The sequence below is a fragment of the Paramormyrops kingsleyae genome, chromosome 18, assembly GCF_048594095.1.
Source record: "Paramormyrops kingsleyae isolate MSU_618 chromosome 18, PKINGS_0.4, whole genome shotgun sequence".
Taxonomy (NCBI): Eukaryota; Metazoa; Chordata; class Actinopteri; order Osteoglossiformes; family Mormyridae; genus Paramormyrops; species Paramormyrops kingsleyae.
Genome location: NC_132814.1, coordinates 24,171,412 through 24,189,131, shown reverse-complemented (window position 1 = coordinate 24,189,131; position 17,720 = coordinate 24,171,412). Strand labels below are relative to the sequence as shown.

The 17,720-nt window shown below is 37.0% G+C and overlaps 1 protein-coding gene across 2 annotated transcripts; it reads right to left on the bottom strand.

The window, feature by feature from the left end:
• Positions 1–244: 244 nt before the first annotated feature.
• Positions 245–16,396, bottom strand: LOC111855290 (transcriptional regulator ATRX-like). Of its 2 annotated transcripts, XM_023834159.2 has the most exons (10): positions 16,222–16,396; positions 13,018–13,115; positions 12,873–12,928; positions 8,574–8,620; positions 8,365–8,495; positions 8,159–8,269; positions 6,648–6,754; positions 4,888–4,955; positions 2,522–4,488; positions 245–2,195 (listed from the first exon to the last, which is right to left on the bottom strand). In XM_023834159.2, exons 1-10 carry the CDS (start codon positions 16,239–16,241, stop codon positions 1,993–1,995), a joined length of 2,808 nt encoding a protein of 935 aa, XP_023689927.1. In that variant the 5' UTR covers positions 16,242–16,396; the 3' UTR covers positions 245–1,992. The 2 variants fall into 2 exon arrangements, with proteins under 2 accessions (XP_023689927.1, XP_023689928.1); XM_023834160.2 differs by lacking the exons at positions 12,873–12,928; positions 13,018–13,115; positions 16,222–16,396 and adding an exon at positions 8,998–12,860.
• Between the last annotated feature and the right edge of the window lie 1,324 nt (positions 16,397–17,720).

Sequence of the window (17,720 nt, the reverse complement as noted above, 5' to 3'; positions counted from 1 at the left end):
ATGTACTTCTATATACCATTCTGTATTATAAATGTTATATAATAATTCACATGCGTTTTGGATTGTAACATTTGTTTCTAAATGTATTAAATAAAAAGTTTCATTTTGTTACCCATCTGGCTTTCTAAACACTGTGATATTGTGTTTTGCCATGTAGAGGTGCATCAATTAACACATCAGTTTAAACAAGTTAAGAAACATAAATAAGCATGTCTGCATAGACATTTCAGTCAACTTCTTCAAATAAGTATGCATTGAGGTTTCATTTATTACTGCAGTAAGAAATTGCCAAACTGTCATCACCCAAACTGTTAGAATTAACAGGATGCCATTACAACCTACAAAGAACTAAACTTTCTAGACAGTTACTTTAGTATTAAAGAAACTGTCAATTTTTAATAATTACAGTCATTTAAAGATCTCCCAGAATTAAACAATAACAATCTGTTTAATGGTAACAAAAGGATCTGTGGTTGGGCCTATTCACAAAACTCCATTTTACAAAGAGATCATAAATAGCAACATAATAATCATCTTCAGTCAAGTGTGGGTGACATACATTTGTTAGGCCACCCAAGAAACAGTAAATAAGACAGAGGACTACGATAGTTTCCCCAAAAAATTCCTCAGACAGGTACAATGGAGAAACATAAATGAAATGATTAATGTACAATTTAACAAAAACAGAAAAATTTCAAAAACCTAATGGAGTTTTCCCATTTACAGATTTCAGTACTACCAATAATGCATACAAACAAATTACATTTAAATACCTTACTGAATTTACATTATAGTAACCTTCAATATGAAAGGCATGTCTGGTTGCATTTATCAGAAAAGCACAAAAAAAATCTTACATTCTAAAATACAAGTGATCAAGGAAGTACTGTGAGGCAGTAAGTATTGTGAAATATCAGATGGAGAAATTTCGAGGAAAGCAACGATCATAAAATAAAAGGTAAAAATAAAAAACACGACAGCAGCAGGAATACTTTTTTCCAATTTGAAAACCATTGTGTTGCTTAAAAATGAAATTAAGAAATTATACAAAAATAACAGCAAGTCAACTACTGGCCAACTAGGTAAACATGCTACTGGCTATAGGTAGCTTGGTACCTGTAAGTAGAGTTTGAGAACTGTTTGTTCACAACCTTAATCCGTCAGCCTGCCAGATGGTATGCATTCACTGTCTGTGGAAAAGCATGTTTAATTTTCTTATCAATGAGCAGAAGATTGAAAAGAAAACAATGTGCTTGGTTTCTTTGGCTTGCAAGCAATTACCTAGCTATACTAGATAAATTTTCAGGCTAGTTAGCTACAGATCTAGACATAACTGTTTTTGGCACACAGACATAACTGTGTGCCAAAATAATTTGTTATATTTTAAATAAATATGCAGCCATTCATTTAATTAGTGTAAATCAAGTCAGGGGAATGAAAGGTGTTTTTCCAAATAAAACTGATTTTTGGAAAAAAAAATTGAATGACTATTCTGGGGACAGAAATAGAATTTTGTAGAATGGAGATCACATGCAGCAATACTTGAGCTGCAGTAAATCCTGAGAAGTAACAAGTCATGAAATTTCAGTTTACACAGTATGCAGCATTCTAGTAATGGGAGTTCATAGTGAATTTACACAGCACACCCATCTTCCACACATAAATAAAGAAAAACCTTAAGAAGAAAGTCACAACTCTGAATACAAAACCAATGAGACAATGGATATGGAAAAAAAAATATATGGATATTTATCACAAGTGTTACATCTCTACATGCAAACCAAATGCAGTTAGGGAATGACACACTGTCCAAAAAAGGTTTCCACTTTGGTTCAATTTTAGTCATTTTCTAATTAACAGGAATATTATGAATTGTGCACTTTATAAAGCAGTTTATGGTGATACTGGCATAGACAAACTATGAGATGTGTGAAACAGCCATTGTGATGATCACCGATTACAGAGCAAGATGTGAGGGCGTTTGCTGGCTGGCTATGTTTTTTGAGGTGTTGTTTGAGATCGGGTCTTTACAGTGCAGGCAGTCCCAGTTTTGCTGCTGTGCTTGGTAATCCGCTCCTTAGCTCTGCTGCCACATTTAAGGTGTGTTATAATTGGTGTGTCAACCTTCTTCAAACCATGGTTCTCCAGATCATCACCATCAACATCAAGGGCAGCTTGAACATTTGGTTCATCCTCTAATTGAGATGAAAATAAAAAGAGAAAGAAATTTATTTTTCAATATGCATTTGGGGAAAAAAAAATCTAAGCTATAATCAAATCACCCAGCTTAACTTGCATGCAGTAAGATGAATTACAATGTTTTTTGATGAATTAGATGAAAATTGATTATGCTAAATATATATATTTTGAAACTTAAGACTTACGAATCCTTGTTCATAACTTATAAACCTAATTTCAAATGTTTAAAGTACCGGTCAGGCAACATGAAGAATGAGAACCTTCATAAGCATACATTTGGTGCGTGTGCGTGTGCGTGTGCGTATGCGTGTGCGCCGCGTACCTGGCGCCTGGTGGAAAGTGCCCGTCTCCAATACATTTGTCCGTTTTGTGATGGGTTTCATATTTTGATCACCACCGCCAACAGGGTCCTCAATTGTACATATTCTTTCCTCATCATCATGGATGTCAAAAGAAGAACATTTACACTCTTCTGATGAATGCTTAACTTTAAGCTGAAACATTTTAGAGTTTACTGCAGGCCTTCTAGTCTTCATCACTTTCTGGAAATCTTTTTCCTGTGCACCATCTAATTCATTTCCAGTGTCATTAATTTTCCTGTTATTCCTAAGTACACGATGCTTTCCCAGGTTTCCAGTTTCCGTCTCAAGATCTGATTCATTACTGGAAGTATAATCATTCTTGGGTCTCCCTTTCTTCACTGTGTTCTTAGTCGTAGTGAATTCACTGTGTTCAGAGTCGGATAAGCTAACCTTCCGCTTGCGTTTTAGGCTCGTCTTGTCAGGAGACTGCAGGGAATTCCTGTTCAGTCCAAATAGGCACTTCCTCTTGACTATTTGCAGACCGTCCTCATTACCACTCTCTACCTCTGAAGCAAGCGTCTGTAGGACAGGAGGAACCATCCTGCCCTTTTTCTTTCCATTTGGCATGTTATATGCATCTTGGACTTCTGTTTGCGTGTCCCCATCGACATCACTGTCACTGTTACCCTGTGTGCATGTCAGGTTGGCCTTACTGTCCACTTGCCTCCGCAAAGGCGTGATCTTCACCCTTGGTAAACGCCTACTATCTTGCTCATTTTCCATCGGCAGAACACGCTCCACGGACGGCCCTTCAGTGAAATCCACTCCCTCGTGACTGTCCTCATTCTTATTTTCTTTGTCCTTCTTAAAATGACTAGATTCATAAGATTTTTGCAATTGAACAGGTGTCAGTCTCACAACCAATTTTTTTGTAACCCTGTATGGACCTGGGTTCAACTCTAAAAATGTCCTGTAATTGGCGGAGCCCTTTTGTGCTGTCCCTAGGGCATTTTCTGAAGATTCAGGCACCTCATATTGTTTCTCAGGAAGACTGGGTGAAACAGTGGCAACACCAAGGGATGTTTCACACGGCACTGTGGGTGGCTTCCATCCTGTTACTTTGGCAGATGTCCCTTCAGTTGCGTCTTGGACATTCGTCAGTCCACCACCTTTCTGAATTGGGCTTTGTGAGCTTTTCTCCAATCTATCATTCTCTGCAACAGCACCTTCTGTAATATTTTCCATACTGACTTCATCGGCAAGTTTCATTAAATGATTTATCTTGCTTTTCTTTTCGGCATGGTTATGTGAAAATTTAGAAGTTCCCTGCCCGTAACTGGCATTTGGGTTTTCATCATTAGTGATGTTGTGTACGGTCTCCTCTCCACTCTGCAGTACGGACTCCAGGTATTCCTGCTCCAAAGCCTCCTCCAAGGCACTGTGGACGTTTTTTAGAGCAGCTAACACTCCTTTGAAGGCCTTCAGCTGGCTCAACTTAACAGCAACGGTTGTTTGGTTTTCTGTGCTCTGCTGCAATAATTTTAGAAACATATTGTTCAAAGCAGATGTGGCTTCAACAAGGTTTTTTGTTTTTTTAGCCAGTTCTTTTGGTACCATCAGCTCTTGGTTGGCAACCACTGTAGGACGGCATCCGTGGTTGTCAATGCTGTGTCCCTTCCCTTGAAAAGTTGCCTTGTTCTTTTGGAAGTTTTTATGGATTCCATCATCTCCAGCTGCTTTTTCGTTCTCTAGTTTGCCCCTTTTTCGTTGCTGGCTCCAGATTTGTCCCATGGTTTGCAGCACATTATGACAGGCAAACCCTAGATCCAGGAGGGGTTCTGGACTGCATACATAGCAGTACCACTTGTTTTCCTCATCTAAGATAGCTGAAAGCTCTTTACGGCCCAAATTACGCAGAATGCACTTTTTACAGAAGGCGTTACTGCAGAAATCACAACAAATCAAGTTTCCACCCTCAGCACACCACCTGTGGAAACAGGGGTTTACTCATACATAAAATGTTAAATAAAAGAAAATAAAAAATAAAAAACAAAGAATACACCTTTTCTTTTCCAGTTAACTGTATGCTAACTCAACTGTCAAAATACTGAAATGAAACTACCAGTATTGTAAGTAGTAGAGTATAACTAATATATCAAAATATAACAGAAGCAAGTCCTGTTACTTATTCAAACCACAAAATCATAATCATTTACCACTGAATAACTTATTTATCTGAGTTCAGTTGCAAAAGAGCTTTCAATCAAATCAAAATAATATTTAAAAACAAACATCTGATTGTGAGTTTACCACAGCACAATAACTCATGCTATACAAGGCGTATTCAGGGGGCTTAATAATTTTTTTGTGGCGACAATGAACTCACCGACACTGTTCATCCATGCCATCCACATCCTTGCTGATGTCATCACTCATGTAGTACTTGAAACAGGACTGAAAAAAAGCACCATTATTGTAAATAAACCTTAGTCAGAAACAGAAAATTCCATAGACAGCCCCATGACCTCTTCCCCCCAATTAAGCCTTACTCTTCCCACACCCCCCAACCTGTGCAAATTTATAGAATTATTGGAAGGATCAACTAGAAATGTGAAAGGTAATAAGTGTAATTTTACCCAAAATGTCAGAGTCATCAAAAATGACTCAAGCTACAGCTATTACTTTACTGCACATTCCCCTTACATGCCAATTAGCATAATCTTTCACGGCCAATTTGGGTGGTTAACGCTATCTTGTTATGCAAGTTTTACTGTGCAGTTCTTAAAATGTGATTTATGTTCTTAATATTCTTTGATGAAAACTAAATGCTAGCAAACAAGGAAAAAACTGATATATGCCAATATAAACTTTGGAAAGTTGGGGGGGGGGAGGTTGGTGATGGGAAAAAATAAATAATTTAGCATATTGAAAAAAATCATCTCATGCCCTACTGTTTGGGAATCACAGACCTGTACAATGTTCCTAGGAAGTGTGAAAAAGACTCCCTTTAAGAGCTGTCACCTATCACTGCTGTTTTTTTACAATACAATCTATCAAAGATCAAATGGGGTAATTATATCAAACATAGTTTGCGAAGTTTGAAAAAGATCTGTAAAATACTTTTAGAATTACTGTGTACACAAGACCAGGTGTCTTCTGTACTGTCTTCTGGATTCCCAATAACTCCAACTTAAAAGTACAGTTGAACAGAATAGATTTGTATTGCAAATGTATGCAAGTGAATGCTAATTCAGCTAGTGTTTGGTGCTAACATAACATTAGCATACAGTAAATCATGTTGTATACTATGGGAACAGTAATAAGGGCCTCTTCAATTTTATGTCATTGTCGCTCTCCAAACTCGGCAACGCCTTCACTGAGCCATGGAAAATCAAGGTGAGCTACAACCGTGCCATAACTAGTATCTTCTCAGTATGGCTCGGATACGGGTTGGTTCCTGTATGCCAGTGGAAAAGCGCCAAAACTGAAATCAGTTGTCTTCATTCATTTTATTTTTGTGAAGCATTAATAAGATCATTCAAACAGTTTTTGACTTATCACATTCACAAGATCAAATGTAATCTGTTTTCACCCTTCTCTTTGCTGCCACTAAGCGGCGTTGCTTCAATTTTTGGACAAGTTGTCTCAAAATTAGTTAATTTCCAGCTTCACACCCATACACTTGGTCTCCTTCAAATACTTTTTCAGTTATCACTCTAATACAATCGTGTCAAATCTGCCCTGCTCTTTGTTATCACTATGCAGTGCAGTTTTGAAACAAACCATCCTGAAATTTAAAAAAGATCCACTGAGGAGTTTTTGCATTATCATGTTAACAATAACATGTCTGCAATGGTGGCAGACTAGTGTCAAAACCATATGTATGAATCCCAGTTCAGGGCATACAATAACCAGTACCCACCCTATACCTAACATGTTGAATTATACTGCCCTCAAAAAAAGTATGTAGAGCCGTACATGGTTTACATTCATGACATGAAAATATGAATTAATAATCTCTCATACAGAAATTCAATGGAAAATGTAAAATTATAATAAAAAAAAACACAACCATATGCTTTAATGCTATTATTTTGATTTGCATGGTATTAGCAGTAGGACATAGAAGTATAATATTACGCTCACCTTGCATATAAGCACTTTGAGGATAGGGTGTTGATAAAGGGAGTCTCGCAGGAAATGGTTGACCTGCTGTCCACAAGCAGTGCAGCTTACAATCTGGAAGTGCTCACCTAGTACCACAACCATTGTGTACATTAACATGTGTTTACAGTAAAAAAAAAAAAAAACACACACTTTTCAAGTTATCACTATTTTCTTGACTGCTTAAAAGGCTATATTAGTCTGTTTCAGTTCCTGTTTCTTAAAGGAAAAAGACACCAAAGAAAACTTTAAAACTTTTGTTCCATTTCTTAAGTTAACATACTTATCCAAAACTACACAATCATGCATATAGTTTTTTGATTATTCAGGTTGGATACAAAGACTGATAATGTCAAGCTGTTTACTACAGAATCCATGAGCGGCTACATTATGTATTGCTTTAAATAATACTTTAGTGGTGAATATTTAATTGTTAATACAAGCTATGTGTTTTAGTTGCACTTATCCAAATAAATTATGCAATTAATTCAAGCAATTCCATAATTATGCTGACATATGTACAAAAAATGTCTTCAAAAACTCTGTTTTGTAAAGCTTTAAAAGATACTATATTGCCTTAAAATTATGTTTAACCAAAAAAAAAAAAAAAAACTGTAGACTAGCAAAAAGGAGGAAAGAATATGTACAGTTTTGTTCATTTATGTAATCAGTTTGAAATTAAATTCAATAGGATGTTACAGTTAAGTACCTTTAGACTGGTACAATTAGAAATGTTATAACATGTGCATACATTTCAAATAAATTTTACCCATTACCCAGTTTATCCATTTGTTACTTTGTTAAAAATATAATTTTTCATAAGCTCTAATACAGTGTAAGGTTATGAAGCGTATCCCAGAAAGCATGCCTGTCTGTCACAGGACACACACACACACACAAATCACGCACTATGTACAACTGACGTAGTATATCACCTGCTTGGTTTTGTACTGTAGTTGGACATCAGAGTACACAGAGGACAGCAGGAGGACATACAATATCCACACACAGAGTAATAAGAATCATACTCATATAACATCACACTAATATCATGCCACTTTAATCATTTCCAACATCATAAAAAAAATAAAGCAGGGAAAGTGTGCAGTGCCCTCCATAATGTTTGGAACAAAGACACATTTTTCCTTCATTTGCCCCTGTATACCAAAGTTTTAAAACTGTAATCAACCAATTCATACATGATTAAAGTGCATGTTTTAGATTTTAAGCCTATCTGTATATATTTTGGTTTCACAATTACAGCACTTTTTAATATCAACTCCATAAATACAGACTCTAAAGGTGGTCAAAAGCTTACAATGAAAACCTAGGTATCGTCTGCACTAATGAAGCAATTAAACACCTGAGTAATCACAAACACCTGTAAAGCCATATGTCCCAAATATTACAGTGCTGGGGGTGACTATGTACAGAAAGTGCTGTATACATTGTAGCGAAACATTATAGAGGGCACTGTAGGGAAGGTCCCTCACCTCTTTTGCGCAAAACATCACTTTTTAGCTTGGTGGTTCCTCTGCTTCGAAACTCAGGACCCCTGAAGTCATCTTCATTTCCCACAGGCTCTGGCTGTACTATCACAGTACCTGTGTGCATGAAAAACCCAATACTGTACTTTCCTGTTTTCCTGAAGGAATTTTAAACTAAGGGAGGAACTCTAATATATAAAGGGGGAACATACCTTTAGGTAAACTGTTTACATCAACATTGCTCTCTGAACCATGGATAGATTCATTCATGAATGACTCATCACATTTTCTAAAAGCAGCAGATTCATTAAATCCAGTGTTCTTCGTGGTAACAGAAGGTTTCCTACAAGAAAATATATTAAATAGGGCTTAAAGTTTAAAGAAATAGTTGCATCTGAAAACTTAATGCAAGAAAACTTACCTCTTTGAACGTGCCGAGTGTTTCCCACTATCCGTTGAGCTGCAAGGCTACAGTAAAATACAAAGCACAGCATATTTCAATAAAAGAGGAGGCGCTTATTCTGGATATGTATTTTGTGTGCAGAAACATCAAAATATGGGTGTGTTGCACGTAAATGACCTTTATGCACATTCTGGCACTAACTTAAGTGCTTTTCATTGCATTTCTCACTACGTATAAAATGCAGGGCACAAGAAAGTCAACCTAAAAAATATCAGACTGGTTTAGCACATGTAGATTTGGACTTAAGACTTTGGCTTATTAACTCGGGACTTCATGTGTTTAGATATATTTTGACTTGAGACTTGATTGTTTTGATTTGGGACATGTCAAGTTTTACCACTTAAATTCCTAGTCTTGTTCCCACCTCTGATCTAAAGTTTACCTCCACTACTTTTGCATGAGCTCCTTTCTACAATTCTCCTGTGCTCTCTGTATCGCTCATGGCGGAGTTCCGCCCAGATGCGCGCACAGAAACACGTGCACGCACACACAGGTGAGCACACTCCCACCAGCAGACAGAGAGCACACGTTGGAAAATATGTCGTGTCAACCACCTGAAAAGCAGACAAAAATATCTGCAGACTTCGTGGATAATTGTCATAAAAAGAAATGTTCTGATGTTTAGTTCAGTTGTTATATTGTCTGCTGTCATTAAAAGAAACACATGAACACCATGAATCCTGTCAGTGTCCGTCGGAGCTCTCATGTGCATGCATGAGCCATTCACACCTGGCCACATCGCATCAAAACATCAAAAATGCTGTTTCTGAGGCAAACCCAAGAAATGCAGAAGAATTGTGGAATGTAGTCCAATCATCCTGTGCTGGAATACCTGTTCACAGGTGCCAGAAGTTGGTCGACTCCATGCAACACAGATGTGCAGCAGTTCCCAGAAACAGTGATTAAACAACTAAATATTAATTCAGCGATTCAAAGAAAAGCAAAATTCTTGAAATATTTTTAAGTTTATACAGTGAATGTTTGAGTTAGTAAAGAGGAATGTAGACATTCTCTACATATCACATTCTCTACATCAGTCACATATTTTTTGAACAGCCTAATATTCCATTTTTTTTTTACTTTCTGTAAAGATAACAGAAATTTGATACATTTTTCTTCATGTCTTGATTTGAAATAGAATATTCCCAAGTGTTCCCAATGCATTTGTGTGTTTGGAAATAAAAGCTATTGTAAGGATTTTGAGCTTTATTCACTTTTTAAACACACTGCTATTATTCTGAACTTAACTGCATATTATATATACAGTTTGCCTCCTAGAGCCACCTCTTTGGTGAGTCTTTTGTTTAAAGAAAACTGCAAATTTGTATCTATCTTGGGCAGACTTAAATATGTCATAAGTCTACTAGGGTGCTCAACTGCATATTCCAAAGCCAGAATGTAAAGAAATATTAGTAATACTTAAGGGAGCACAAATAACGTAGGTGTAAATGTAGCAGTCATGCAAATTTGAGATATTGAAGGAATTTATTCATTCAGATGCATGGAAATGAATTCAACTCTTACATGCTCCTACAATAATTATATTAAGTCACCTGACGTGCCTTTGGGGTCAATTTGACCCTAGTGTAGATGTGAAAGTTAATGGCGGAAACAGTGAGGGGCCAATCAATTTCCCCAGCATACTTTTTTTTTTTCTGATCCCTGGCCATTGCTTATGCCGAACCCTGCAAAATGTGATTGCACATGCACAGCAAGACCAATTTAAATAAACATGCTCAATGAACCATATACGGGCATATAACTTTTACGTAACACAATTCAAACTGCATAATAGGAGAACATGTATACTGATATCTGCACAGCACAGAGGGGAAGAAACAGAACTTCACTGAGAAGGAGGTGGAGGTTTTGCTGGACAAATAGGTAGTCTTTGGCAACTTTCCTAGTGGCCAGTCTAAGAAAGAGAAGAACCTAACATGGGGACAGATGACATGCAGTTAATGCTGTATGAGAATGACAGCAGGGATGTCAAAAGAAGTTTAATCTGGAAATAACCAAAAATAGGATCACAGCCCACAGATCCCATGTCTGTGCCACAAGGCCCAAACACCATGTCAGTGTCATCTCTGGATGGTAAAATAGCTGCCATCATAGGCAAAACATCTCAAACAGGAATTATGCCAGATGGTGAAACTGTCAGTGCAGATCCACCCAGGGATGAGAGCAGGAGATCAGGAATAGATATTTTTGTGGTTGTGTTTAATTGACTGCAGCAAGTAATGAATGTTGTGTACCACACTAGACCAACATGTTGGTGAAAATGAAATGGGCCAGACACGTTAGTTGTCTGATAAAGTATATGCAATACCACTCAAAAGTTAAGGGTTACTTGGAAATTTCCTTGTTTTCCATGAAAACATACATGAAATAAGTTTGAATAGGAAATATAACTAAATAAGAAAAAGTTAGAAATAATCATTTTGAAATTAAAGAACGTAAGAGATAGAAAGGAGAGGAGGCCATGGAATGCAGAACATCAACATGTCCATCAGGCTGAGAGATATCAGTGCTGCTGGCACCATGAGAGCAAGACTCAGGCTGGACGCTGACCTTGGGCTTATCTGAGGAAAACGTGTTCTGTTGGTTGCTGTGAGTTATAGTGCGGTAGTGTGGCTCAGCACTCAGGACAGAATTTTGCATACAAAATCTTTGATGCCAGTATTTTTGCATCCAGGTCATTGTTGAAAGATGTTCTCTGAAACCTTAGCCTTCTTGCATTTTGGAGTCTTTAAACCAACTAGGGGTGACTGAAATGGGAAGTGTAGGGATACGGTTCGTCCTGCAGCAGCAACATACAATGCGTCTCCTTCAAATACTTTTTCAGTTATCTCTCTAACAACATCAACTGTCAAAACTGCTCCTTCTTTTGCTATCCCCACATGGCACCGATTCAACTTCTAGGTGATTTTTTTGGTGAGAAACTTCCACTTTCAGTTCCTCAACCATACAATGTCTCCGCAAAGCTTGAAAAGGATCCAGACGTCTTTTTGAATTATCTTAACAAGCAAAGCATTTGTGGCGGCAGACTGGTCTCAAAATTATATGCATCTCCCAAAGTCAGGGGAGTACACTGATGGTATAGATATTCATCAGACATCTCCTGATTGTATCTCACTCAGGGTACTTGTGTAAAGAGGTTTTCTATTTTTTTTTTTAACAAATCTTCTGATACACACTGACCATGACATATGAGCTAACATTTATCTAGATGTTTTGTCAAATGTACAAATTTTATTCCTAGGAGACAGGGAGTCAAATGGCTACGATATGATGAAGTGAATGCTGAAGTGTATTTACACGTATAGTCAGGTAAAGCATTTACCCAGTAACGCACAGCTGGCTTTATGCTTGATACTTGAAGCGAAAGGACGCTAACAGTGACTCATTGGATTGCAGCAATGCTATTTTGTGATGCATGCCTATATGTTACTGTATCGTTTATTTGTAATTCCGTTGATTAACATTGGCACTTATCAAGCAGCTGGTTGTAACTTTGCTATGCTAGATAAGAGATCTCTTAAGCCGTTCCTGTGTTTATTTCACTCGTAGATTTTCACCTGTCACATATGGAGTAGACGTATCAGGAGCAGTACTGTTTATTACAGTATACAGTACACTACTGCATAAATATCTATAAATATACTAAAATGTTATAAATGGTGCAAAGGTGACATGAAAGCAATATCTAAAGATGGTTGATACAAACCCGCTACCAGTATAGTATGCTTGAAATATCAGTAAGGGGAAGTCCCTCGCTTGACCAATTCGCTTGACAACCTACTCATAGGAACGAAACTCGGTTGTAAAGTGGGGAGTGTCTGTATATGGAGAATTGCCGTGTTGCAAAGTTATAACAGTTAGTAACAAGGGTATGCACAGTTAACAGGGGTCCCCTGTCAATACACAATGCACAGTGATCGATTGCGTTTGTAGCAAAAAATATTATACAACTTATTGCCTACTGAAGCGTTACAGCTGTTGTTTCAGCTGTGCTACAGTATGGCGGCATATGAAAACTTATTTTTGGTTAATGTGGAAAACTACTGTGTATGCATGTAACACGTAACGACCTTTAAGTAAAAACAGTTCAATCTACTTATACAGAGTAATGTCTGAAAAATCAAAAAACCTGTCTTTGTAGGCTGACGAGGACTACTGATATTAACCAATTTTCAAGAGCAGTGCTTTTTTAAATGCAGGCCATATATTTCATAGTACAAGAACATTGTGAAATACCTGTTCTCTGGTGTTATCGGTGATGAATAAATCTGTGACATCACTGCTCTTTTTTCCTGTGGATAGGAAATAAATGAATAAATATTATGCTTATCACTGATCAACAATTACAGTTATTATAGATTCTAGCTGGGGGGGGACTTACCATTAGAATCATCAGGACCGGGGCCGCTACTTTCTTCATCAGATAAATAAGCCAGATACTCATGAAGCTTTGTCACTAATGTATTAAGTTTGCTATTCCTGGTGAGGATGGAAATAAAAGTTAAAGCAATCAATACAAAGATTCTTTTAACATCGTAATGTAAAAATTCAAGCCACATCACTTGATTTGAAAACTAACTGTCAAGACTCAAAATACACAAAATGGTACATATAAATTACAACCACCAGCTTTTTCTGCATCAACATCATTTGATGAAAAGTTACTTGCCCCATCATTAATATAACTAGTACACATCATATGGTCCTACGTATATACAAATCAGTGAAAGACATTGATCAGTTTTCAACAAGAACTATTGCCCAAGACCACAACTGATACTCTTACATGTCTTTTTGTTTTCCAATATCCATAAACAAACACCCTACAGCACATACGTGGTATTAGCTAGTCCTGAAACACATTAGTTTCTTCAAACACATTTTCTGCATCAGAAACCATCAGTTAAATCTAATGCTAGTCCGTTTATTCAATGCAAAAATTCTGAGTTTTTGAGCATCAGCTCCGGGGAAAAAAAAATTAAAAATGTTCATCCAACTTCCAATCATTTACCCAGTAAAGGGATGCAGAGACCTTAGAGCAACCGTGACCCCATAGATCATAAAAAAAAATGGTAAATAAAGATTTTGATCCATGTATTTAGACTTGATAGCCCATCACAATCACACACTAATGGCAATTTTACTTTATTGTAGAAGGAAGTGGTTATCAATATTGTTTCATTTCCGAACTATAGCTTCATCACCCATCCAAGGCCACCTCATGATAAACAAATAACCAAACTCATTTTTTTTTTTTGCTTTAGCTAACTAGGCTATCTAGCTTTTCAAGAGGAGACAAAAAGAGGGCAAATTAAACAGCACTACAGTAGCCCACAAGTTTTTAAAAAAATGTTCTTTATTTAAAGAACCCCAAATCAGACCAATACGACGTCCACCATATTTTAGCACCATAGTTGCGGCTCTACCAAAATTCGAACTTTCGGCTCATCCCAAGGCATTTTGTAAACTTGATTCATTTTTATTCCCTATAAAAATCATATACCCAAATCAAAGGCTCCTTGTCAGCCGATTGGTAATGAAACTGAAATGACTTGTAACAATATAATAAACATGTATTTTAAAGTAGCCCAATAAGCTGTGTAAAAATCAAACAGAATCTATGCTGGATTCCCTATTTCAATCAGTCCCGCAAGCTTATTTTGACAAGAATGATAAATATTATTGAATGGGGGAAAATGTGAGCAAACGACTAACAAAACTGTGTAGTGGATTAAGCACAGTACCACAGATGAAACCACTCCAACTTTAAAACAGAAGAGAACAGTAAATTTGTGACACATACACAAACACACAAATACTGTCTGTCATACAATTTTTATTGGCAATAAATACACTGAAGCACACAGTCACATGCAAAATTACTGAAGTTAGTTAAGGACAACTGAAGATGCTATTCTTTGGTTTACAAAATGCTTTTTTTTTTTTTTTTACACCCCCCCAGTAGAAGATTCCCAGGATGTCCCACCACTACACCACACCCCCACCCCACCCCCAAAAAAAATGAATTAATTTAAATTATTTTTGAGGGGATTTTCTTGCTATAAGTTATTTCTCTTTTGGGGGGATTTTCTTGCAGTAAGGCATCTCTCTTGTTCACAACCTTGTTATGGGGGGAAGACATAAAACCCATGAACTTTAAAAAAACATCAGTAGCCGATAAAACAGTATATGAAATGACTAAGTGACACTGAACACAGACATGCTTTTATCCATTTCTACTAATAAATGTGCCCATGAACACACACAACCAGTCTGCTACACGTAGCACTGAGCTGAGGCCTTTACTAAATAAAAGTGACCCAGGAACATGACAGACATAACGTCACACCTCCAGCATTGGGGGTTTCAGTTCTGGTCACTGTGTGTGAAATGTACACATTCTTGCATGTTTGCAAGGTTTGTTTCCTTTCACCATCTAAAACCATGTGGTCCAGTGAATTGGTGCCTCATGAATAGCAATTGTCCGATACTGTGTAAGAATATGAACCCTGTGATGAACAGGCATCCCATCTAGCAGCTGCCCTGCCTCACATCCTATGCAGGCTTCAGGCTCTCTGTGACCATTTACTGCAGATGTACTTATAGAAATTGGATGCGGAACATAACATTTGTTCAAGAACTTCCACAGAATAAGTATTCAAGAGTGACATTTTGTGGTAAAATATTAACAAGTCCAACAATTAACATTAAAAGTTAATTACAACTTATTAGCAAACAAAAGCATCATTTTGGATCTTAACCCACTGAGTGGATGCGGTTTACAATTGATTTGTGTTAAATTATGCCCAGCATAATTCCAGCAGCCTCTCCATGGAGAGCTCATTAACAACAGCTATGATTAAAATTTAGCAAATAAGCAAAACAGATCATTTCCAAATCACAGTGGAGGATGAAATTTACAATAAGGCTACCCATATAAAGAGTTTATGAAAGGTTTATAATCTGGTTATTAATTAGGTTGTAACACTTTGTAAATTATTAATAGACAATTTTAAACAAGTTATAACACAGTTTTATTTTTATTAACAAGTGGCACAAGGGAGCCTTATTGCAAAGTGTACCAGAAATGCATTCCTTCGACATGCTGAAAGAACTTTACTTAAGTAAACAGTCTAATGACTGTAGGACAGATGACCAGTCAGCTTTAAATTTCCTTCTGCTCATACTCCCTACTTCTCATATAGGCAGACAGCAATAACTGAATAGACCACAAAGAGAAAAATCCAACCGGCCATGAAATATACACCTTACAGTTGAATTGAACTCAGCTAAAGTTTCCAATATTTTACCCAAACCAGACATAAACTCCACTGTGTAAGGCGACATGACTAGCAACAATCCGAAAGACAGACCGTAACAGTTTGTGTGTAATCTAAAGCTATACTGTAATATATCAAACAGTACTACACCGTTACGACCGGAGACGAAGTCCAAGGATGCGGATAGATAACTTTCATATCATTAGCTACATAAGACATGAACGAGCCCTTTAATATTGTTAAAACAAGGCAAGGTAGCTATTGAGCTGTACTCATATATCCTCAATTTCCGTCACATCGCATACCTGCGGATCTGTGCTGTCATTTCTAGCCTTCGTGCGGCGCCTCTACAACAGCAGACTTTATCTTCAGTGATACTCGGCGATGACGAGCGATATTTAAGTTTTAACACAGTAAAAATAAACAAAGTGCGACCGCCATCTTCCTGGAGGACTGAAGACGCGTCAAAATGGCGCACGCGGCTCAAATTGAGTGTAGCATCGGATTGGCTCGCGTGATGAAAATTGACTTCCAAGTGGAGCGCGCCGGCAGATTTTTGTTGATTTAAAATACTAGCTGAATGGAAGGAAAAGCCCACCTTGCTCAAAGCTGTACTATTAAATGCAATTTAATAGTAAATCTTTTGTCCTAACGGATTTGTCCTAATTAGGCTTAAAAAATTAGTATATAAATTGCTTTAGTAAGTGAAAATACGTGTTATATGCTTTAACTACTGAACCCTTTTCCACAGTATATTCAGTGAATATTAATTCTCTGCTGTCTGAATTTTGTATTGGCTGAATGCAAGGTCTGCTGAGGATTGTTCCCATCCTTAGCTGCTGGGTGTTTCAAAGGGATGCACCAGAAAAAGTGTACAAATGATGGGCCACTAAACAAAGAAGTGATAAAAACTAGATAAGTTTTATGTAATTCAATGAATATTATTGTTGTTACATCCTACCTACCTGCCCGTCACGTTTTCTCCCTAGCGTGGTTCTAACGAGCCACTGCCTGTTATGCGTTTGTCTTGTCTGTCGTTCCTGCCTTTGTGTGATTCACTCCAGCTGCCTCTTGATTGCTCCTTCGTTAGTCCTTGTTAATAGTGCTTCCCAGTCCTGTGATCCTCAGTCCTGACATTAACGTTGCTGACCCTGTGTGGTCTTCCCAGTTTGTGATGCCCTGTGATCCAGTTACTTTCCAGGCTGATTCCATTTTGTAATAAATCTCATTTTGTTCCCAATTGCTGAGTCCTTTGTCCCGCAATATGTAATAGTTGTTTTGTTTACATATATGTTTAAAAATATTACATTGACTAAACATTTTCATGTTGCATTGATTTATAACAATATAGTATACAAGAATAAATTGTGAAATTGGTCTCTTCATAATGTTTAAGCATTTAATTTGTTTTTAGTTATGATAATAAAGGAGACACTTCTGGCAGCTCATTTGGAGCAGGGCTAGGTTCTTGATTTTATACGTCTATGGCAATGGGTCTAAATGAATCACCCGAATTCAGTGACTAAGAGTTGTGTCCCAATACTTTTGTCTATATAGTATATATTCAAACATGACTACAAGGAGAATTTTAATATATATTCAGACTCAAACTCTTAAATTAAATTTTATTTTATGACCCTACCATCATTAAAAACATTTTGACTCATAACTGCTTATTTCAGTAAGGAACTAGAGAGGGGTTGTAGTTGAAAAATAAGTTATTTAAAAGTGTTTCTCCTTTTTTAGAAAATTATCAAAATTTATGATTTAGCATAGAAACACATTAATATAGTGACAAAACTAC